The 23,834-nt window shown below is 37.2% G+C and overlaps 2 protein-coding genes across 2 annotated transcripts in view; both read right to left on the reverse strand.

Annotated features, from left to right (window-relative positions):
- Positions 1 to 6,186, reverse strand: part of farp1 (FERM, RhoGEF (ARHGEF) and pleckstrin domain protein 1 (chondrocyte-derived)) — a 118,514-nt gene extending 112,328 nt beyond the window's left edge. Inside the window, exon 1 of the mRNA XM_056453920.1 lies at positions 5,999 to 6,186. The gene's annotated coding sequence lies outside the window, so the exon portion shown is untranslated. The remainder of the gene's footprint in view (positions 1 to 5,998) is intronic.
- Positions 6,187 to 7,987: 1,801 nt separating this feature from the next.
- The window catches only part of kpnb3 (karyopherin (importin) beta 3), a 50,295-nt gene continuing 34,448 nt past the window's right edge, over positions 7,988 to 23,834 (reverse strand). Inside the window, exons 19-26 of the mRNA XM_056463329.1 lie at positions 23,703 to 23,834; positions 22,975 to 23,086; positions 20,787 to 20,842; positions 20,587 to 20,709; positions 19,114 to 19,333; positions 16,177 to 16,405; positions 14,680 to 14,821; positions 7,988 to 8,922 (exon numbers count right to left, since the gene is read on the reverse strand). The exon at positions 23,703 to 23,834 is cut by the window's right edge and continues 41 nt beyond it. Coding sequence (XP_056319304.1) covers positions 8,836 to 8,922; positions 14,680 to 14,821; positions 16,177 to 16,405; positions 19,114 to 19,333; positions 20,587 to 20,709; positions 20,787 to 20,842; positions 22,975 to 23,086; positions 23,703 to 23,834 — 1,101 coding nt within the window. The 3' untranslated portion in view covers positions 7,988 to 8,835. The remainder of the gene's footprint in view (positions 8,923 to 14,679; positions 14,822 to 16,176; positions 16,406 to 19,113; positions 19,334 to 20,586; positions 20,710 to 20,786; positions 20,843 to 22,974; positions 23,087 to 23,702) is intronic.

Consider the following 23,834-nt stretch of genomic DNA (forward strand, 5'->3'; position numbering starts at 1 on the left):
AGGGTAAAATGGTATACTGTTCTTTCTTTCGACATTCAAGTTGTCATTGAGCTGGAAAATGTTTTTGGACTTGGCAACCCTGTTTGGATGGATGTTAGAGCATTGATTAGTGGTTGCTAAGGTGTTACTATGCACTGCTATCTGCTATTCAGTGCAACTGTCCATTATATAAGCCTGTCCTTAAGCAGTGTTGTGATGTGCGACAGCTCTTCTTTCTATAATTGGCCATTAGCAGGAAGAGTCTCCAGCAAACCTGTCAGGCTGAGCGCTGATAAATGAGCGAAAGGGAAACCTCTGCCAGTGGAAAGTTTTTCTCTAAAGGAAGCACAAAGTAGGAAGCATGCGAACACAGAAGGAAGGTCACACTGAGATAAACAGCTCGTCTCAGTGAAGAAACAGGAACTACTTCTCCAGCCAAAACCATTATGTCTCATTAAAGCCGAAAGTGCAAACCAACTCAGTCAAATTTGATCCTGCTTCTGTTCTATGCCTTAAAACTCAACTATAATCGCACAATATATTGTTTCAGCATTGACATCACACAACATTGCAGAATTTACAGGATTATAGCTCACCAGGCACCACAGCTGCAAAATGGAAAATGCAAATTTGATCATGTTTTAAAGACCTGTGACTGTGTAAACAATTCAACAGTTTAACGCATGCAGACATTTATGTTAAAGGAGCTGTATGTATGTTTCTGACTCTTCTAAAGCATAATAATACCATCATATGTTTGCAGATATTTCAGAAACATACTAAGTGAACATTCTTGTTTATCTGAAAAACAATGCTGAAGTCAGATATTCTGCTTTGAAAACGTGCATCACGTGTCAGAACCTCTGTCTTTGTTTTGATTATTTAACCCGCCCACTGCCACCTAACAACACACTACGTGACGAGATACGCAGTGATAAGCAATCTGGCTGTTTGCACCAGACAAAACACGACACAAATCTAAACACAGCCATTCAGAGGCGCAGAATAGTGCACTCACTGCACTCCAGCAAAATGGTAAGGTTTAAAATCTCATTAATACACATTAAACCTCTTTAAGGTTATTAAATGTAGATGCTGAATCACTGATATGTGTTGGCTTGCACTGGGGGGGGGGGGGGGTACTCACACTATGTACAGTTGCCATGAACCTGGCCAAAGCACGCTTGTCCCCTCTCCCATCTCCCACGATGACCCGTACTCATGTTGCATTTGTACCTGAGCACGCTTACGTCATTGATGATGCGCTGTTCAGTAAGCGCTTTCCTTCAGCACAGTGGAGATCTCTTTAGTTATATAGTTTTAGTTGTTAAGGATGCAGTGACACGCAGTCAAATATTTCGCAGAACAGATCAGCCACTTTTAACGCTCATAAACAATCATAAAGTCCTCGTGCTGCAAGAATTAGGAGGTTTGCTGACGGTGCAGCTGTCGAGCAGTGAGGGGTTTGAGTCTTTAATAATCTACGACAATAATACATTATATTTTATTATATATATATATAAAAAATAAATCCACGCTGTCAGAGGAGGAGCCGAGTGAAAATGTGTTTTGATTCAGGGGTGCAATACCTAGTTCAACCACTGGGTGTCAAACTTACATCCTATTTAATTTCTGCACTTGAATACTCAAATCCCCCAGACATCAACATAGAACTGTAGATTTCAGTAATATGTTGTATTCATCTGGTAATTGATTAGATATTGAGTAGATGGCTGCACTCCCGTACAAAATCATAATTCAATTCAGTCTAAAGATCATAATAAAAAATTTATGAAATCAAATTTAATTCATGCGATACATAATTGCAGGAAAACCTGATAGGAAGGTCAACAGTTGAGCACAGGCCTATTTCAAAGGACATGCATTGTCACCGAAACAGTTGCTTTATTTGAACACCCTCATGCGAACATCTTTCTTCTTTTCCATCTTATGCAAACACCCACACACACACACCCATCACAGAAAACAAGCAGAGCACAATACGGGTTGATTCCCAGACTCACGCTCACTGAGCTAGTTAACCTGCCTTTCAACAGCATGAAAGTTCCCAGAGACGTGTTCAGCGAGGCGCACGGCGGCAAACAGAGGCTTCAGTGTGAGACCGGCTCAACATACACATCTGAACGCATGGATCAACACTGCTGGCCCAGGGCATCATGGGAAGCGTGCTTGTAAAAATCACTGAACTAACTTACTGCTTTCATTATATTGCTTCAGAACTAGTATATGAAAAGTCACACAATACTGAGAATTAGTATTAAAGGGGAGCTAATATGCCACAATCACTTTTATAAGGGGTAAGAGTGTGTGAATATAAGCAGCTTCTAATGGTAAACATGTATTGATTGCATTTTTTATAATCACACTTGATAAAAATAGTCTGCAGAAACAATTTGATTGACATTCCCCCTTTATACGTGTCATCAGAGGGGGAAAGCCCCGCCCACTAGTGACCATCTCTCCCTCATTAGCATATAGGACATTAGTCTTGTTTTTGAATCTGCCACTATGCTGTCAGGCAGGCATGTGTAGCTCCGCCCTCTTTTGAAAATATCTCATTTGAATTTAAAGCGACAGTCACCAAAACAGACTCAAAACCTAAAGGGATCGGTTTCAGAGAGTCATAAGACATGGAAGGTGTGGTATTCTGAGCTGAAACTTCACACACATACACTCTATAGCAGAGTTTCCCAACCCTATTCCTGAAGGCACACCAACAGTACACATTTTCATTCTCTCCCTAATCAAACACACCTGAATCAAATCATAAGAACATTGGAAGAGACTCCAAAACCTGAAGTTAACGGGTCAGATGAGGGAGACATCCAAAACATGAACTGTTGGTGTGCCTCCAGGAACAGGGTTGGGAAACACTGCTCTATAGGGCAGGGATGTCCAAACTCGGTCCTGGAGGGCCGGTGTCCTAGATATTTTAGTTCCACCACAATTAAGCACAGCTGAACCAGCTAATCAAGCTCTTTCTAGGTGTACTAGAAACTTCCAGGTAGGTGTGTTGAAGCAAGCAGGAGCTAAACTATGCAGGGCACCGGCCCTCCAGGATCGAGTTTGGGCACCCCTGCTCTAGGGAATTCAGAGACTTATTGTTAATAGGGGCATAATAGGTGTTCTCAAGTGTATTAGTATGGTCTAGCGCAGTGTTTCCCAACCCTGTTCCTGAAGGCACACCAACAGTACATCTTTTGGATGTCTTCCTTATCTGACCCATTCATTTCAGGTTTTAAGTCTCTTCTAATGTTCTGATGATTTGATTCAGGTGTGTTTGAATAGGGAGAGATTAAAAATGTGTACTGTTGGTGTGCCTTCAGGAACAGGGTTAGAAAACACTGGTCTAGCGCTGGCTAGACCACACGCTGTTGCATAGCTCTCGCCGTGGCTGACGCTAGAGCTGCACGGTTAATCGAAAAAAGATTGCGATCTCGATTCGCTAGACAATCTTAATCCAGCATTTCTACAATTCTGCCTAGAGCATCTACTTTAGTGAACAGAATCTGCATAGATAATAATTAATAATATTATAACATTAATTAATAATTAATAACAGGTAATAAGGTTGTAAATAACATTCAGTTTGTGGCACGAAAACGAAAGCGAAAGTGCGCACATCATTTAAATAATCGTATCGCATTTTAGAGTTACGATTACGACAAGCATTTAATGTTTTTCCTTTATAGCGAACAAAGAGTGTTGTGCTTGAGAATAAATAAATATTAGAATAATAAGAAGAATAAATAAATGAGAATAAATAAAGGAGAATAAACAAATATGAGAATAAATAAATGTACTGGGTGTTTTCCCAGTACAGGGTTGCAGCTGAAAGGGCATCCGTCGCACACACAAAAAAAACATATGCTGAAGTAGTTAGCGGTTCATTCCACTGTGGCGACCCCTGATGAATAAAGGGACTGAGCCAAAGGAAAATTTAAGAATGAACTTTGTCTATTTATAAAAAATTAAATCAACCTAGTTTACTCACTTTAAGCAACTAACCAATGTTTTTAGTGTAACCTTGAAAATCACTCAGAGCATTTTAATCAGTGTGGTGAACGATCAAAACTATTTATTATAACTAGAGTTCCAGCTTAAATATTTAGACAAGTCCTGTTACTTTACGACATGTTTTTCACTCCTCATAACCTGATCGAAACCACTCAAAAACATCTTAAGTGCCCAAACGTTTCAGTCAAGAAATCTGATGTTAACACTGGATTATTTAAAAATGCCAATAAAACAAATAAATCTGTAAGGTTTATCAAATCAAAGTCTAGTGCAATACTGTAAATGAGTTTTTACACATATTTAGACATTTCATTTACTCACTTGTACCTGTTTGAGTTTCTGTTGAACCCCGGGGAAGATATTGTGAAGAATGTTTGACAAAACAGCCCTTGTTTTCATAGTATTTCTCAGTTCCTGTAACCCAATGGTTGCTTTTTCCAAACATTTTTCTGAATATCTTCTTTTGCGTTTATTCATTCATTTACCTTCGGCTTAGTCTCTATTTCAGGGGTCTCCACAGCGGAATGAACCGCCAACTATTCCAGCATATGTTTAATGCAGCGGATACCCTTCCAGCGACAACCCAGTACTGGGAAACACCCATACACACTCATTCACACACACATTCATACACTACGGCCAATTTAGTCTGTTCAATTTCACTATAGCGCATGTGTTTGGACTGTGTGGGAAACCGGAGCACCCGGAGGAAACCCACACCAACACAGGGACAACATGCAAACTCCACATAGAAGTGCCAACTGACTCTGACAGGACTCGAACCAGCGATATTTTCCCTGTGAGGCCACAGTGCTAACCATTGAGCCACCATGTTGCCCTGTTTCACATTTAACAGAAGAAAAAAAATCAGAAAAGTTTAGAATAATGTTAATTTTTGGATGAACTCTCTCTATATTGTATATAAAACAGACTGCATTCATGCAGACATCAAAACTTGGACATGTTAAACCCAGATAATAATACTTGTGTTAACTAAAACAAATGAAATGTCCTGAAAACTTCTCACTCTATTCAAAGCAGACTACATTAGTGTCATAGTTTTACTGTAATATCAGCAAATCTGGCCACGGATGTCCATGATATTGGCATGAAATGAGATTTTCTAAAATCATTCAGGCAGAAATCGTGATCACCAAGGTCAATTTGCTAAAAGACTTTCAAAATCCATGCTGAGGCGTATGCTTACAGTAGACCAGCGGATGTAGGTTAGTCGAGTAAATCCCTGAGGTTCAGATGTTAGTAGGTTAAGCTGCATTGACTGTGTGTGTGTGTATGTGTGTGTGTGTTAGCCGAATCAAGAATTCATGTGACAGGGAAAGTCCATAACACCCAGATGACTACCTGCACACTCTTAAAATGCATCGCTGCAGCAATTATGAACTGAATGTGAAAAATTAATGCAGAAAGAGATCAATATTGATGCTTCAGTCACTCTGTTCTGGGTTATTCAGAATTATTACACACTTCAGCAGGGTTATGAAATCCAATGTGACCTCTATTGTGGCTATATTGTGTTTTACTATGTAATAACTCCCAAATGCAAGTCTAAAACGTGGTTTTACCATGGTAGCACAATTACACAAAGCTACTATGTTGTTGGACATGAGCCAGAGCATTTCTTGGAGAGGCATTTAAATAAACTCCAGGCGTTATACAATGATCTCACAGCACTTTTCTGTGTGATCAAAGAAACGTGGTTTTACCATAGTATTTTTGGTGTACACGTACAGAGTTATGCAGAAACAGTGATGATGATGATGATGATGATGCGCTACAGCAATAATCTTTGATGTTCCGCCGAAACAGAAGATCTGACGCGTGGCAGCGGCGGCGGCTCGATTGATTTAAACCCTGCAACCATGGAAACCGCTACAATGTATCAACTGGTCGAGCGATCTGAGCGAAGATTAATAGTAACTCCCATTAGCACAGGAGTCAGTAAAACGAAGCCGAAGCTTACCTTTAATAGCTGAATGAGCACTCGCTGTGAGCTGATACGTCCGCGTGTGCGCTGTTAAATGATATTCCGCTGGAAATAACGCGCGGCGCGGCGGCTGAAGTGGCGATTGACGGGTTTTTCGGCGCTTACTCGCGGGAAGCGCTGAAATCCACCGTCTTCCCGGACGCCATGACTGTAGGACTGATCCCGAGCTGATTTCATACAATAAAACACCGCCTCCAGCCTCCAACACCCGCACTACAAGGAGAAAGAGGAAAATCGCGAGGAAAACAGCGACCCCTGGCGGAGAAGCACTGCCACCATGACAAAATACTGTAGTAATTTATAGTAAAATACTATGTTTTCAACCATGCTATAGTAAAGCGTATTATAATATTGACAACCATTTGTTTACTAATGTTTCAGCATACTCTACTATTAACCCTGGTGTGCTGTTGGGTCGTTTTCATCCTCTCTGAGGTGACTTTGAGATGTAATTTGGCCACAACTTTCAGCATATGGAATAATTATAGGTGACAAATCTTATTTTGACACATATTTTGGGAAAATGCTTTGAAATATTTAATAAAAATCAACAATACACACTAAGCAAATGTGCTACCCTTTAATGCTATGTTCGTGGCAGGTTTTGCCCCCATTGACTTCCATTATAATCCATTACACTATATAAGCCATTACACCATATATATATATATATATATTCATGCTTTCTTCATTGTTGCTGGTTTTCCCAAATGGGAAGAGGTCAAATTAATATTGATCATCAGCTGCAGTGCAAAAAAAAAAGCTTTCTGTCTTATATTTGTATGTGTATCTGTTATTATAAAACTTCAATGCAAGTCAATAGGGCCAAAACATCCACAACATAATAAAAGGGGAGTACATCTGAACAGTACACAAGGGTTAACTAGTGAACTGATCAGTTGTCATAAATACTGTAGTGTAATTTCGTTTTTACTACACTAAACTGTGGTGTATTGTACAGTAGTCAACACTTGAAGTGCACCAGAGTGAATGAAAGTTGCTCAGTAGTTTCAGGACTACATTGATGAAAGGTGATGATCCCACTTCAGTTGTTGAGTACTGTTGTGTAGTGTAGCATTGTTCAAAACGTTAAAGTGCGTATGTTGTTTCATATCTAAGAACAATATGCAATGTTTTGGGTCATAAAGCATTGTGTTACGTTTTCATAGAAGTGATTTGGTATAGATATATATATATATATATATATAGATAGATATAGATATATATAGACATAGATATATATATATATATATAGAGAGAGATATATAGAGAGAGATAGATATAGACATATATATATATATATATATATATATATATATATATATACACACACACGAGATATATATATATATATATACTCACACACACACATATATACCTATACATGCATGTATTTATTATATATCTATATATATCTAAATAAATGTTTATATATAAAAAAATCAATATCTATATATAAATCTATATATATGTATCTATATATAATTGTATCTATATCTAGATCTATATATATCTGTATATATATATATATATATATATATATATATATATATATCTATATCTATCTATATCTATCTATCTATCTATCTATCCATCTATCTATCTATATATATATATATCTATATCTATCTATATATCTATCTATATATATATATATCTATATATCTATATATCTATCTATCTATATACATATATTCATTTATCTATATATAGATATTGCACAAAGAATCAGCATTTAAAGTGTTATGATTCTGACCTGTTTGGTAATTATAGAACCAATGCTGGTTTAAAACAAAAAATATATGTAGAGAAAATTATATTATTTCCCCCCATATTCACTGATAATGCATATATCAATATATTACTGGACAAATGTGCACGTCTAAACTACAGACCTATGATAAACTGACACACGAAGCTAAACCAAACCAGACCGATGCAGACAGCAATGAAACAGACACAAGGTTGATCATGTCTTGCAGCTTTAATACTGAAAGTGTTGTAAAATGATTAACCAGGATGGATTGCATATCATACAAATGTTCGATGGACACGAGACAAACCGTCAGCCAAACCGAACGGCTTCAGACTTGCGCATTTCCTTCATATGAGAAGCCCTGAACCCAGAGTCGCTGTGTTTTTTCCTGTTTGTGTATTTCCTTGTATGGATTAAGAGAGCCAATGAGAGACACTGTTAGGACATCATCATCACCACCAGCAGAGGAGCAAACCGATGCCGGTTTCTCCCAAACATCAGCACCAGTCGTCAGGACCAGCACTGAAGAGAAAACAAAGCTGAAAGAACAAAACAAAAACAAACAAGAGTCGACCGCTGCATCATCGCTCTGCTGCATTAGAGCTCAACCAACACCAGTCCATTTCAGTCCGATCCGCGGGGAGAAGACAGCCGGATACACCCCTAAATCAGCTTGGGCTTGGGTCGACACACATACACACAGAGTTGTGACAAAACAACTATAACTGATCTCGTTAGGGAGAAAAGCACAATTTCTACACCAGAAATTCTTAAGATCTACAATGGATGATGGTTAAGATTCATTTCATACCCTTAAACCCCCCCCCCACGTCCACTCAAGATGAGGCTCTCTCGGCCCTTTTTATTTTCAGGATACACACAAATCCTCGATGTTAAAGACGTGGAGATCTCAGGTCCAGCGGCTCAGTCACATGACGGTTCTTTGCTCAAAACAGGGAAAGGGCCAAAAGTCTAGATGTGGGGTTCGAGGTGCAGAGTTGGTTTAATCCTCATAGATGGGCTGTTTGTTTATCAGGGTTAAGGCTTCACTCGTTACTCAGGCCGTGTTCAGGAGGTCCTGGATGGCCTTCTGCTGCGTCTCGTTCAGCGCTGACACGCACTGCGTCCACAGGCCTCCAGAAACCTGCACACAGCACACACACTTGAGTGCAAATTCGGCTTGGGTTTACATATTGGCAACTGGTAAATTAGTCAAAACAAATGCTGCTTAGAAATGCAATTATTAGCCGTCCTTCAAAATTAACTTTTCCAAATATTTGATGTTTAACAGCAATCAATTTCCGATCATGTATTTCTTCTGGAGAATGTCATATTTCTTTTAGTTTGACTTATTGAAATATATAAATAAATAAATAAAATAAATAAAGTGTGAAAAGGTTATTAACAGCACCTTTCCCTCCAATTGGCTACAGAGGAGGAGAAAAATAAATAAATAAATAAACACCTCAAAAGAGGTAATCTCTCATGCTGATATCAATATAGTAGCATTTCTGCAAACTCAATATTTACATTTGAGGATATAATTAAAGTTGTGGTCTATATCCACCCAAACAAATAAATTCATAAAAAAAAATTATATATATATATATATATATATATATATATATATATATATATATATATATATATATATATATGTATATGAGAAATTTCATGCAAATGTCAACCTTGCCATAGGGAAAAAAATAAAAATAAAAAATAAATAAAATAAAAAAATTCACCAAAATGTCAAAAGTCTTTTTTTTTTTTTATAAATACTTTGAAAATAGTTTGAAAAACGAAAGAGATACATTGAGTATTTTTAAAGTTATTAAACTAAGTCAAATAAAATGTTTTTGTTCTATAGTGAGCCGACTTATAACTATTTGATTAGCACTGTTTCTTTAGGGTTGTGCAGTTTAATTCACAGAATTTCTACAAACCATGCTGTATACTGAAAACTCACATCCATATAACGCATGTTTATTTCCCTCATTTTAAATATTAAAAAAGGTTTATAGATTTGAAAAAGGTTTATATATTGAGATTTTTATGCTCCCATAACCGTGTTTATTTGTTTTGGAAAATATAAACAGATGTTTCAATATAATTCTAACATATGCTTTCAATGTGAATTTATGTTATGAGCTTTTACAGCAAATGTCACACCCATAACGCTAATATATATATATATATATATATATATATATATATATATATATATATATATATATATATATATATATATATATATATATATATAAATAATTAAAAACATGGCCAGAAAATGTACTTTCATATGTGATCATATTTCTCAATTTAGAATGTCAACACAAATATTCAATTAAAAATAATTTTTGTATAAATGAATTATGAATAAAATCTAACAGATTTTTTTCTCTCTAAAAATGTCAACCTCTCTGAAGAGTTTCAACTCTCTCAATGCTGTTATTCACGTTTCTTCATGTAGTTTGTAACACAATATAAGAAACAGAGTATAATATAAAACAGATTCGTTCATGTCTGCCTCAACACTCCACAATTCACGCTTTTCCAATAATGACCATTACAATGGAGACAATAAGAGTGGACAGATTTGTGGTCTTGTGGCAGCATTTAGGGTGATCACAACCTGAGCAAATGGTGAGCAACTGTAGAAAGAGGATGGGTGAGAAACACTGAAGATTATCTCAGACAATGGGGTGTCGAACTTCATTAACAGAGCACAGCTGTGAAAGCAGGAGCAACTTCATTTACATTAAGAGTAAACAAACACAGTAGATGCTTGAGCTCAGGATACACCGTTTGTTCACACTCCACTGAATATAAAGTCTGTATCTACCGTCACCACTACACTATTGAAAGAAATCCTCGCTTTCTTACTAACAGTAAATTAATAAGTGTGAAATGCATGTATAATTGGTTCAAAAGCTTTACATTTTAATTTGAAACTTGTATGCCTAAATATTCATAATTTATGCATAGAACAGAGTATGAATATAATATGCACTTGTTTTTAGCTAATCACTTTCATTTTGCTGCACTTAGAAAAGCTACATAACTCTGTTACCAAACATTATAAACCACCATTATGCATACTGAATACATTAATAAGCACGAAGAGATTTAATTTACAACCTCCAAAGACTACGTCGAATAGTTCGGACTGCTGAGCGAATCACTGGTACAACCCTTCCTACTCCCCAAGAACTGTACTTATCCAGAGCGAGCAGAAGGGCTGCCAAAATCACTCTGGACCCCTCACACCCAGCCTCTTTGAACTTTTACCTTCTGGTCGACGCTACAGAGCACTGCGCACCAGAACAGCCCGACACAGAAACAGTTTCTTCCCTCAGGCAATCCATCTCATGAACACTTGATGATAATAATTGCGGAACCAACATCACTACTGCTATACACTTTTATACACATATACACTTATTTAACAACACACTTTACATGCCAATTTTCACATAACAGCTGCACATATAACGTTGTATATAGTAATAAACATGTACATACACTTGTTCATTTGTATATTTGCATTCACTACTTGTATTTTTAAATAATATATATTTATTATCTGTTTTTTGTCCTGTCTCTGTAATGCTGTTGCACTGTAGAAGCTCTGTCACCAAAACAAATTCCTCGTATGTGTGAACATACCTGGCAATAAAGCTCTTTCTGATTCTGATATTTATAATACATCAATAAGTGACTAGAATACAACATTAACTACATTTATAGAGTAAAAGCTACTTTATATGGCAACAATAGTGACCTTCAAACACTTTACGGAGACTTAAATTGATCCAATGACTTCTAGAATGTAATATTGATCATATATTCAAGGTTTCCCCATTTAAATTAAGTGACTTTCTCCATTCCACCTATAGACCTTTTTCTTGGAATGCAAATTTACCCATTATGCTTTGAGTGTATGCGCAAGGAGAATGCTAAAAACTTCCGGTCGGCAGCTGATGCGCGTAAACACATTTGGACAGCTCTGAAACTATAGTTTTAATCTATTTGACCTGCATTTATCTTCTTTAAACTGATACTGTTGTCGATCAGCGCCACCTCCTGGACTGATCAATTAAAAATGGGATCTAATAGGATGGAAAACAACTCGTCACCTTGGAATTATGAGGTTATATCTGCGTTCTGAATGATTTTCAGATATTGAGCTTCAGAGTTGTTGCATTCCATAGCAAACAGTATGTGTGGAACATTTGTTTGTTAAATAAAATGTCTTAAAATGTAAACAACTTATGTAAAAAACATCCCATAATGTAAATAATTTGTCATTTAATGTCAATAACTCAATTTTAACAAAAACGTCAGATAGAACCTTATAATTCTAAGGTGACGAACTGCTGTGAGGCATTTTCCCCTCGTGGTCAGACGGCGTCTTCTGCTGTTTAAATGAAGCCTCGTCATCGCTAAAGTCACCTGTACTGTCCCACTAACACACTGATTTAATAACTGTGACAGTGAAAATAAATTGACATTTTGAAATGACAAAAACAAACCGTGGTGAATACAACACACTAAATGAAACAAATGGCTCACGGTTAAAATGAACAGCAAATCAGCCAGCAGAGTATCACTGACTTTTATTGGTCATTTTTGTAAATTGTATGACTTGCATACCTGTTAAGTTCCATGCTAGTTATCTGATTCGCTCTACAATGCAGTGAAGTATTGTGTGTGTATATGTGTATTGAAAAGCCACTGAGCTAACAGCTGACAGGCCACGGAGACACACACACCATTTCTGACAGCAGACACATGAACTAGGAGAACGTTTTTCTTGTGCACTTAAACCACATCTGACAGATTATAACAGCTTTAACACACACCTTTCAAAGTTGTGTCACAAAAACACTCCATAATCCACTCAAACGCTATTGAAACCCATTTTGAGCGCAAATTACCAGTTGTAAACGGAAGTTGAGCATTCTACCAGAAGACGCTGGTCGCTATGGCGCCCTCCATGCAGCAGCCAAGAATAAGGTCTATAGCTGGTGTGTGGTAAAGCACTGGCGCTGTTGTCTTGTGGCTGCTATCACATCATCCAAGTGGAGTAGCACACTGGTGGTGGAGTGGTTAGACCCCCCTCATGATTGTGAAGCGTTTTGGGTAGGGCTGTGCAATTAAAAATTCGGTTTCGGCTTCTAACGATTATGAAAAAGCATTAATTGAGATAAACGATTGCATCATATACCGCCCCCTTTCCAGTTGTACAGATGTGTTGCTCTGCAAAGCTCAGCTCTGTAATGTAATGTTTGCAGCGTGGTATGCGCATCATTCATTGATGTATATTCAAATCATTCATGTTTTTAAAAGCGCGAAAGAGTTTGCATGATGTTGTGTGTGTGTGTGTGTGTGTGTGCTCAGCCTCAGAGACAAGCAGAGCACACACATATAGTCATCTTCATGAGCGCGCTTTAATGGTCAAATACATGCAAATGTGTGTCAGAGCGTGGTGTTTAGTACATAAATGAGGGTTAATATGAATAATCACTAAAGTTGAGAATCAAAAAACATCAGAACCATACTGCTCTTAAAGAGACAGCGCGCAATATTTCTGCTGCAGACTGTTTTTAACATTAAATCAAACAACAAAAGGACAAAATCCCTCATTGCTCTTGACTGAAGCTGCAGCTATAGTTAAGTTTCTTACAGTGAAGATGCTTAAGGCACAGTTTGGGTCATATTTTTATTCTATTGTATTCATTTCCCTTTCCTTATTTACAGGGAGGAAAATAACTGTGCATATCTACAGTTTAAGTCAGAATTATTAGCCCTCCTGAATTATTAGCGCCACTTTTACCCCCAATTTCTGTTTAATGGAAAGATTCTCTCAACCTGTTTCTAAGCATAACAGATTTAATAACTCATCTCTAATAACGGATTTATTTAATCTTTGCTATGATAACAGTAATTAATATTTGACTAGATATTTTTCAAGATACTAGTATTCAGCCTAAAGTGCGATTCAAAGGTTTAAGGTAATTAGGCAATTCACTGTATAACAGTAGTTTCTTCTGCAGACAATCAAAACTACATATTGCTTAAGGGGGCTAATAATATTGAGGCATTGAAATAGGTTTCAATATTGAAACCTGCTTTTATTCTAGCCGAAATAAAAAAATAAGCCTCTCCAGAAAAAAAACTATAGGAAATACTGTGAAAATTTGCTGTTAAACTGTTAAAAGTTGTGAAATATTTATAAAAAATAAAAGATTCACAGGAGGGTGAAAAATTCAACTGATAATCGTTTTAAATAATCGTGATTACAATTATGACCAAAATAATCCTGATTATGATTTTTCCCATAATCGAGCAGCCCTAGTTGAGTATGCCCATACACGATAAATGCACTGTATACACATTACATTAAGGTGAATAATTTATCTGTGCAAGTTAACCCACAAACGGAGCAATTACTTCTGCGTTTAGAGTGGTGGTCGTCCTCCTGATGTCAACCTAAGGGTTTCCATAGCAACTACATATTAATTCCCTCTTACCGTTAGTTTGCTATGAAGGAATGATGCAACAAAGCCCCGCCCCCTACTCAATATTCTGTTTCAGTTGGAAGTAAATCAACACACTGTAATCAATCTCCACAACTTCCACTTCACACAGGCTTTAAGAGTTTAAAATATGTAATGCTTGCAAAACAAAGTAATTTCATGTCTTCTTCAAATACATTTACCAATTTACCAAATTCCACTTTATTATTATTATTATTAACAAACACATGAAATCAAAATTAAAACTGAACACAAAAAAGGCAATACAAACATTTTCGACTAAAGTATTAAGCAAAAATATATAGGGAGAGGTTTGTTTTCGTAACTTGTATGAATACATTTAACAATAAAATGAAACTCACTTGTACTTGGCGAATGACGTTGGCCAGTCGTTTGCTGCATCCGTCTTCACCTTTAACTGATTCATTCACAACACCGTCAGCAATTATGACGAAAATCTTGGGAAGGTTTGTATTATCGGGTCCGAGGACGATAGGATTGTTACTGCAGGAGGAAACAAAAGGCATTACACTCAAACTGCAAACTTAAAGCACAAACAAAATCAAAACGAACCATGATCGTTAGCTCACTACTAGTTTGTGGTGGACAAGTCACCTGTGCGTTTCATTAAGAAAGTTTGCCCTTGTAATCTTTAACTGAAAACAAACAGGAAGTGCATTTTCAAATTAAATTCTCAGATTAGGTCTGTCTGAGGTATTGGGTGTGGCTAACACTTAACCACGCCCCTCTAGCTGTCACTACGACAGAGAAGTGGTGAGGAGGCGGCGTCTGTTAGGTTGTAATAACTCCCCGAACCCCTTTCCCCATCTTTCTGAAATGCCTACTATACTACATCCAATCAGCACTATACTACATCCAATCAGCTTGCAGTAGAAAAAACAAGCCACGCCCACTGGTTGCTCATTTGATGTTCTGTTTCTCCAGGAACTGCATCACAATACAGGAAAAAAAATGGTGGCAGCTACCGGTTCCTGTGGACTTGATCTGTTGTCTGAATAGTGAGTTTCAGATGTAAGTTTAATTGTATGTGTTTGTCTTGTGTGTCGCTTTTAAGTAATTGTTGTATGGTAGCAGAATGGACAGTTTAAACAAAGCCAAGCGCACCTTTCGATGAGGTCACAGAGATAATTAAAGGTGTGAACTGCTTCCTCTTTGTCTTCATTGAGCGGCAGCCAGGAGAGCCAATGAGGGAGGATTTCGGTGACGTTCACACACTCGGGTCGGTACTTCATGACTTTGGCCACAGCAGAGATGCAGTTAAACAAGATGATTAGACATTAAAAAAAGCGAGTGATTGCTCCATATTTTAAATTTCTGTCCAGAGAGGTCCTGTTTTGATCCTCGATTGGTCTCACGCAGTCAAGTGATGCGATTTCGCAGGTCAGAGTTCACCAAGCTTGAACTTTGCACCGCAGCAACATGCGAAACTTGACGCATGACCCTGCGTTTCTGGTCTGACGCATTCGCATGCGTATGAATGGAAGTCTATGGGAAGAAAAGTCAAGTGTGACTGCAGCTTAATGAAATGCCTACTTCACTACATCCAATCAGCTTGCAGTAGAAACAAGCCACGCCCACTGTTTGCTCGTTTAATGTTCTGTTTCTCCAGGAACTGCATCACAATATGCGAAAAAAATGGTGGCAGCTTCCGGTTCCTGTGGACTTTAAACTGTTGTATGAATACTGAGTTTCAGATGTACGTTTTTAAATGCACGTGTTTGTCTTGTGTGTCGCTTTTAAAGTAATTGTTTTATGGTTGCATTTATGTCACTAGTGTTAAAGACAAATTAGCTTCCTGTGTAAAGCAGAATGGACAGTTTAATCAAAGCCAAGCGCACCTTTCGATGAGGTCACAGAGATAATTAAAGGTGTGAACTGCTTCCTCTTTGTCTTCATTGAGCGGCAGCCAGGAGAGCCAATGAGGGAGGATTTCGGTGACGTTCACACACTCGGGCCGGTACTTCATGACTTTGGCCACAGCAGAGATGCAGTTCTCAGTGGCGTTCACGTTTTCTTTGGCTCTGGAGTCTGCAGACTGGATCACACCTACGAGGAGCGGGACGGCCTCTGCAGGAACACAAATAAATAGATCACATTTAGAGCTGCATTACATGAAAACTCAACTAAAACAAAATACAAAATGAACAATTTAATTACCATTACACAAGTTTTTCTGATTTAAGACTTGGCAATGATCATTACTTTAGGTAATACATGTTTACTTATATAAAAATACAATGGTGCCTCAATCTCAGGAGCTACGTTCTAAAAATAACCCGCAATAGATGAAATCAAAGTTGTCAGCTTTATTTTTTACAATTATTAGATGCTTTAAGGTTTCAAAACCCCTCACCTTCACACTTTTCTTAGACGTGCATTAACATTTACACTTTTCTCTCTCGTTTAAACTCTTAAAGTTCAAACCATCATAGAAAAATAAGTCCAGTATTATACAGGGTGGGTCATTTATATGGATACACCTTAATAAAATGAAAATGGTTGGTGATATTAATGTCCTGTTTGTGGCACATTAGTATATGTGAGGGGGGAAACTTTTCAAGATGGGTGTGGTGACCATGGTGGCCATTTTAAATTCGCCATCTTGGATCCAACTTTTGTTTTTTCAATAGGAAGAGGGTCATGTGACATCAAACTTGCTGGGAATTTCACAAGAAAAACAGTGGTGTGCTTGGTTAATGTAACTTCTTTCACGAGCCCCCTCACATATACTAATGTGCCACAAACAGGACGTTAATGTCACCAAACATTCCCATTTTATTAAGGTGTATCCATATAAATGGCCCACCCTGTAGAATTAAACCAAAGATCAAGAGCTGTTCTCATGCACAAACATTCATTCATCGCTGTCAGCAACAGATTCATGAAGCTTTTGTGTGGATAATGTTGGCATCCAGTGTAATGTTCTTCATCCTGCAGTCACTGATCCAAAAAGCCAAAGCAGCTTCATCCTTAAGATGTCGCGCCGCATGACAGTTGGAAGTAACACACACCAGACGCGCACATTCACATGTTATTTAAAATGAAAGTATTCAGATGGTGCTCTGATGCGGCAGAAATATGAACAGTGTCCTGAGTCATAGCTGGGCACCGCAGACAGCTGCTGACCTGCGGCGCTGGTGTGCGTACCCTGATATAAACCGGTTTACAATTCTAAAATGCAGGGCACCGCGTGGCACGCCGCATCCAGTGTGCGACCCCCCTTTACGATGGTCTTGCTGGGGACAGTTGCAACCCTATTTGAATCCTTGTTGAAACTCATATAGCTAGCGATCGATGATGTGTGTTAATTCTTGCAAGCAGAACGCATTCTGTACTGTACAGGAGACTTGGGGGAAAAAAAAAAATAATGATAATAGTAGTAAAATTGAGGCCGTGATAGGTGACCATCATTATAGCGAGGGGCCACTGTACAAGTGTTTTGAACTTTAAAACAATGTCTAAGTATTCCAAATTATATTAAAATATAAGAAATAACTAACTTAAGTGAATTAGACAACTGAAGTAGCTTAAATATCCAGCAAAAAACAATACATACACCTATCACTTAAGGAAAAAAAAAAGTAATAAAAACAAGAGCTAGCATGTTGTGGATATATTTACACATGCTCTTTGACTTAAAATTAAAACTATTTAGTAAAGAAAAAAAATTGAGACAACAAATCCAAATAAATTTAAGCGCATCGTTAAATTATACATTTAATTTACTTCAGTAAAGTAGCCTTGCTTTTGGATTACTACAAAAAAAAAAAAATAAATAAATAAATAAAGAATGGTTTCCACTACATTCCTCCATGGCGGGACACCACACCAAAATTCATCCTGCCACGGCTACATTACAGCTTCTCATTCAAAACATTCAGCCGTGTTTTTTTAAATAAGGGGTGATAATCGCACCAAAACATATTGAAAGGGGAGTGAATTATGTATATGCTGCACTTATATGGGATATGTATATGGGGAGTGAAAACATTTTTGCAATGGTAGCAGTGCTGTGCATCATTTGTTTAACCCTTTAAGTTGACATGCTGACTGACTGACAGGTGTGAGGCTAGCAAACCCGACGTTTCCGTAATTTCACTTTACAGATAAAAGTCTATGTTTCTGCATAATGACTTTATCTTGCTGGAGTTTATAGCCGTTTCACTTCAGGATGCATTAATGCCGCTCTGTACGTCTATTGGATTCATAAATATTCCCAGCAAATTTAATAATGTTGGAGACATACTCTCAAATAAACGCTGCTGAAGTGTGATTTAGTGTGTTTATGTAGTGAGCACACAAGAAAATCTGCACTAGCAGCATATATTTGAGGGCGTGCAATAAGTTGTGCACAAACTGAGGAAATCGGCGCTTGAGCAAAGATTCGCATGCTCGTGTTACATAAATGCGATCTCGACTTGTAATACTGCGCTCATGTCATTTGTCATTGAAATAACGCCACAGGTAGTTGGTATATCTGTGATAAAGGCCTGCTGCCACAGCTGGAAAAAAACCCTACAGGAAACACTGAAGAGTGCTGCTTAGTCACATGACCTGTCAATCATTTATGCACACCAGGAATATCCGTCATGTTTAAAGTCTGTGTGAAATCCAAACTTTCATCTTTTACTTTGCTAGCTCATCGTTATCTGTGCACGTTACTGAAAAAATAAAGTGTTTTGGTGTGTGTTACGATTATGACGGTAATGTGTTAGTAACGTATAAATAAAGTTCAAACAGAAGAAAGAAAACTAAAAGCAAGGAGGATGTCCCACCAGTGAAGGCAGGCCTGTAGTTTTCTCCTCCAAACTGAGCCATGACCCCAACACCATACGCAGCCGCCTGCCGGACCTCCGGGCTGGTGTCACACAGAGCCTGCATCATGGGCCGCAGGAAGTACTCTGCGTATTTAAAGGAGGAAGGACTGCAGTGTTCGACGACATCATCAAATATACACAGACCCCACTGTCTGTCGGCCCAGGGTCTGTGCGGACACTGACAGGAAAAACAAAATGAGAACAAGTTCAGAAGCGGTGCAAAACAGATCTGACAGACACTACAGGATACAGCGATTCTTCTCACACAGCCTGGACGGCATCATTTCAATTAACAGAGCCATCAAATAACAAGGACAACTTAACATTTAAGCATTGTTTAAATCTGGACTAAAATAAAACTATTCTGATTAGTCTGAGGTTTTATTTCAGGTACTTGATGCATTAGAAAGGCCCATCTGATTGATAGTAAGAATGAAGAAAAAGCAGGTAATTTTTTAGTTGTGCTTCAATTATTGACATTTGAATAATAGGATGTAAAATAATTATTTCATAATAAAATCAAAACCACCAAGAGGCATTAAAATATCATTTATTGCTTTGAGGTCTGATCAATCTGTACAAAATTATGCATTTAAAATGTCATCATTCTAATGAAATTAATTTTAATTATAGTAAGCAAATACACCACATTTGATAAACATTTAGCATGACTTTTCTGATGCTATTGTTGAAGAGTTTAACAGTTATTTATTTTTGATCATATTTGGTGCATGAAGCTCTTTAAATTATGAAGACTTTATAGGGTAAACACCAAGTTTCTCTCCATGCTTTTATTTATTTATTTGTTTATTTATTTATACACGCATACAGTTGAAGTCAGAATTATTAGCCGCTCTGTTTATTTTTTCCCCCAATTTCTGTTTAATGGAGAGCAGATTTCTGATCATAAGTTTTAATAACTCATTTCTAATAACTGATTTATTTTCTCTTTGCCATGATGACAGTAAATAATATTAGACTAGATATTCTTCAAGACACTTCTATACAGCTTAAAGTGACATTTAAAGGCTTAACTAGGTTAATTAGGGTAACTAGGCAGGTTAGGGTAATTAGGCAAGTTATTGTTTAACAATGGTTTGTTCTGTAGACAGTCGAAAAATAGTTTATAAGTTTGAAACTGCTTTTATTCTAGCTGAAATAAAACAAGACTTTCTGCAAAAGAAAAATACTCAGACATACTGTGAGTGTTTAACAATTTAGGAAATATTTTAAAAATAATAATAAATGGGGGGCTAATAATTCTGACTTCAACATTACTCTGTATATTATATATACAGTTGAAGTAAAAAGAGAGACTCACAGCAAAATATAAGAAATATTGCTGCAAATTAAGAATGCCACAAAAAAAGTAATTTGGTTAATGAGGAAAAAAAAAATAATAATAAAATTGTTTACTTCAGCTTTACTTACGATCAGGTTGACGATGAGCTGCAGAAGCTGCTCAAACCATGGCAGAACCTTTTCTCTGTAGCTGCTGAAGATGGAGTGCAGGATGTCTGAAACCTTGGTCAGGATGTAGACGTCATTCTCATCCTGAAACAGACCAGAAGCTTTAAAAATGAGAAAAATACTTGTAAAAATGAAAAATTGATCATATTTGAGAAGCTCGCCTCATCCTGTAGCGTCTCCTCAACCTGCTCATCATAGTCTTCATCCTGACGTTTGGCTGCACAGAAGATTCATTTTCACTTAAATTTACATTAGAATTATTAACCCTCAATGCATTCAAAACCCCCGATGCAACTTATGAAATAAAGCACTCTGAGATGTCCTACTTTCAGTATTAATCCCAATAAAGTGTTTTGATTCCTTTGAATAGGATTACTCAGTCCACATTGATGAAAACTTTTGTATTTTTCCCTAAAACCGATTATTCAAACGTATTCAATCAAAATAAGTTGATTCATTTTCAGATTGGCCAGCAGGTGATTAACAATATTCAGTCCCACTAATATTCAGATATTGGTTTAATAGATTTAAACCTTTGTATATGAAATGAAAATTCCCAAACCTTTAGTTCTCTTCAATTATAAGGTATATTATGAGGATCTTAACATATTTGTAATGTTTAGCACAGTTACAAGTAAAAAAATAAAACAAAATAATAATAATAATAAACACCGCCAACAACTTTTGGCTAAAAAAAAAAAAAAAAAAAAAAAAAAAAAAAAAAAAAAAAAAAAAAAAAAAACTGACCTAACTGCACTGGTCAAAATATCCTAAATTTTAGCATTTTGTTATAGGCTGATAACATGCAATTAACCAAATAATAGATGTAAGAGCCAGTTATGCATAATTCATTTGTGATAATTTAATTAAAAAGGATAAAACATGAACATTTATATTTAAATATATTAAGAATTCATTGTGATTGTATTATCTAAAATGCATAATTTAATAATTGACAATTTAAAAACCTTTACTTTGGTATTTTGGCTTCCGATAGTAATACGTCATGGGGTCATTAGTTCATACGTTTAAGGCAGATTGCAGCTATGGATGTTGGAAGCAACACAGTTTTTTGACCGAGCTATGCCGAGCTATACTGATTCTATTGTTACTTTGTATTTTTGTTTGCATTTCTTCAGTAAACCTTTTTTAAAAGAAGATTCGGTCTTACTCGCGTTCTCAAATACTGGTTGTTGGAATAGAAGCTGCAAAAGGTGGTACATAAGGATTTGCACGAAAGGTGTGCCACTACAATAGAGAACTAAAAATCATTCCACAGAAATAAGCAACTGCTTTTAGCTTCAGTAATTCAATGATTTGATCAAGAAACATCTTCTCCAAAATAGGGTTGGGCGATGTCGACTAATTTGGCATCGTACGATGTCTAATGTGAAACATCTCGATGGACAATGGCATCGTCTGTGAATTAATTAATTATGAATAATTAATTCATAATGAATTAATTATTTGTAGGCTACAGTTTCAAATACCTGACCTGCATGGTCTTACCCATTTACCCATAACCAAATCATAAATAAATGAGAAGTCGCACACAAACTACCACCTGTCAATCACTTTTTCCCACAGGACTCCGGCATGAATAGGCAGAGTGATCTGTGTCGCTAATATAGTCCACAAACTTGGTCGGTAAAAAAGGTGCAGAACGAACCGTATCGGAGGTTTACACTGAAATGACTAAGTACAAGCATGAAAGCACTACATCATTACTACATCACTACAGCATTACATCCCACGTTTACAACTATAGTGAGACGCGATCCAGCAGTACATCCTTAAACTGTTCAACGTGCACTGCTCTCTGGGGTTTTGTGCTGGGCTGACTGCCTGGATCTCAGATGTGCGCATATGGTAGAGCGCATGAGTGAGTGAGTGTGTGGGGTCACGTGATGTGCCTTTTTTTTATGATGGAGGGCTTTTCAGAAAGGCTAGATGAAACGCCAGTGTGGATGTGGATCGTTTTCATTCTAAAATGCCATTTTAAAACTAAGACCTATTAGTGTAAACCGGGCCTAAGTGTATATTTTTCACAAGTGGGTTGCTGCTGCGACAGAGGCGGGGCATCGCAATTCCGGCTCAGCATCCTCATGTCTAGCAGCCATTGGCGATGGACAATGTCATCCTCTATCAACCCAACTCTAATCCAAATGCTTTCTGAAAGATCACGTGACATTGAATACTGAATTAATGATGCTGAAATTAGTTTTTAAAATCTCATTAAACTCATACCTACAGAAAACACTACTGTAAGCTGCAATTTCTTACAATTCTGCAGCATTTCTGATCTAATGCTCAGAAAACAATTATCCTCTGTTAGACTGTGTGGCTCACCTTGTCGGACCTCCTGGTTTTTAAAGTGCTCCTCCAGTTTTGCTTTCAGGATGCCGCCGAGCTCCTCGAAGTGTTCGTTGTTCAGGCATCCGTCACCCATCAGCTCGATGCACTGAAAGACACATTCAGTCAGAAGAAAAACAAATGAATAAACCTACAACACACTGAAGCTGCCAGAGGTTCTCATTTAAAGCCAAAACTCCTGATTTTTACTGACTTAAAAGCTGAAATTCTATGACCAATGAGCCCAGGGCAGACAAACATGAAAATATATCCTCGTATCCATCTGTTTGGGTGCTTAAGCCCTCCCAAAAATATAAATACCTTTCAAAATAATAAAGAAAATCTGATCTGGAAATCCAATTGAATGGTCTAATTTAATTTAAGGGATTTGTTAATCTCGATTAGATTATAAGATTAATAAAACTGATTCTTACACAATACTTTAAATACAAGACCAAGTACCAGTTGCAGAATAATAATAATAAATAAATCTTGACTTGATTAACTATATTTTCAATTATAACAAAAACAAACAACTTACATTGATAAAAACGGAAAGTAAAATGTATATCTAATAATAACAACAACAACAACAACAACAACAACAACTCCTGCCATTCAGTGACCTGGAAAAGGAAAAATTCTATGATCCTCCGGAAATTGCATGATCTATGGGAACTCTGAGCTGAAGATGCACCTGTTAAGTGAGTCCTCCAGTGATTTACCTTAGCGAATGAGTGCATGATTTCCGACAGCACGTCCGAGTCTGGTTCAGTGCCGATGGCTTTAATGAGGGCGTCACACATGAAGTGCCACATCTGAGTGAGGTATTCTGGGCCGCGGACACGAGCGCACTC

The sequence above is a fragment of the Danio aesculapii genome, chromosome 1 (assembly GCF_903798145.1).
Source record: "Danio aesculapii chromosome 1, fDanAes4.1, whole genome shotgun sequence".
NCBI lineage: Eukaryota > Metazoa > Chordata > Actinopteri > Cypriniformes > Danionidae > Danio > Danio aesculapii.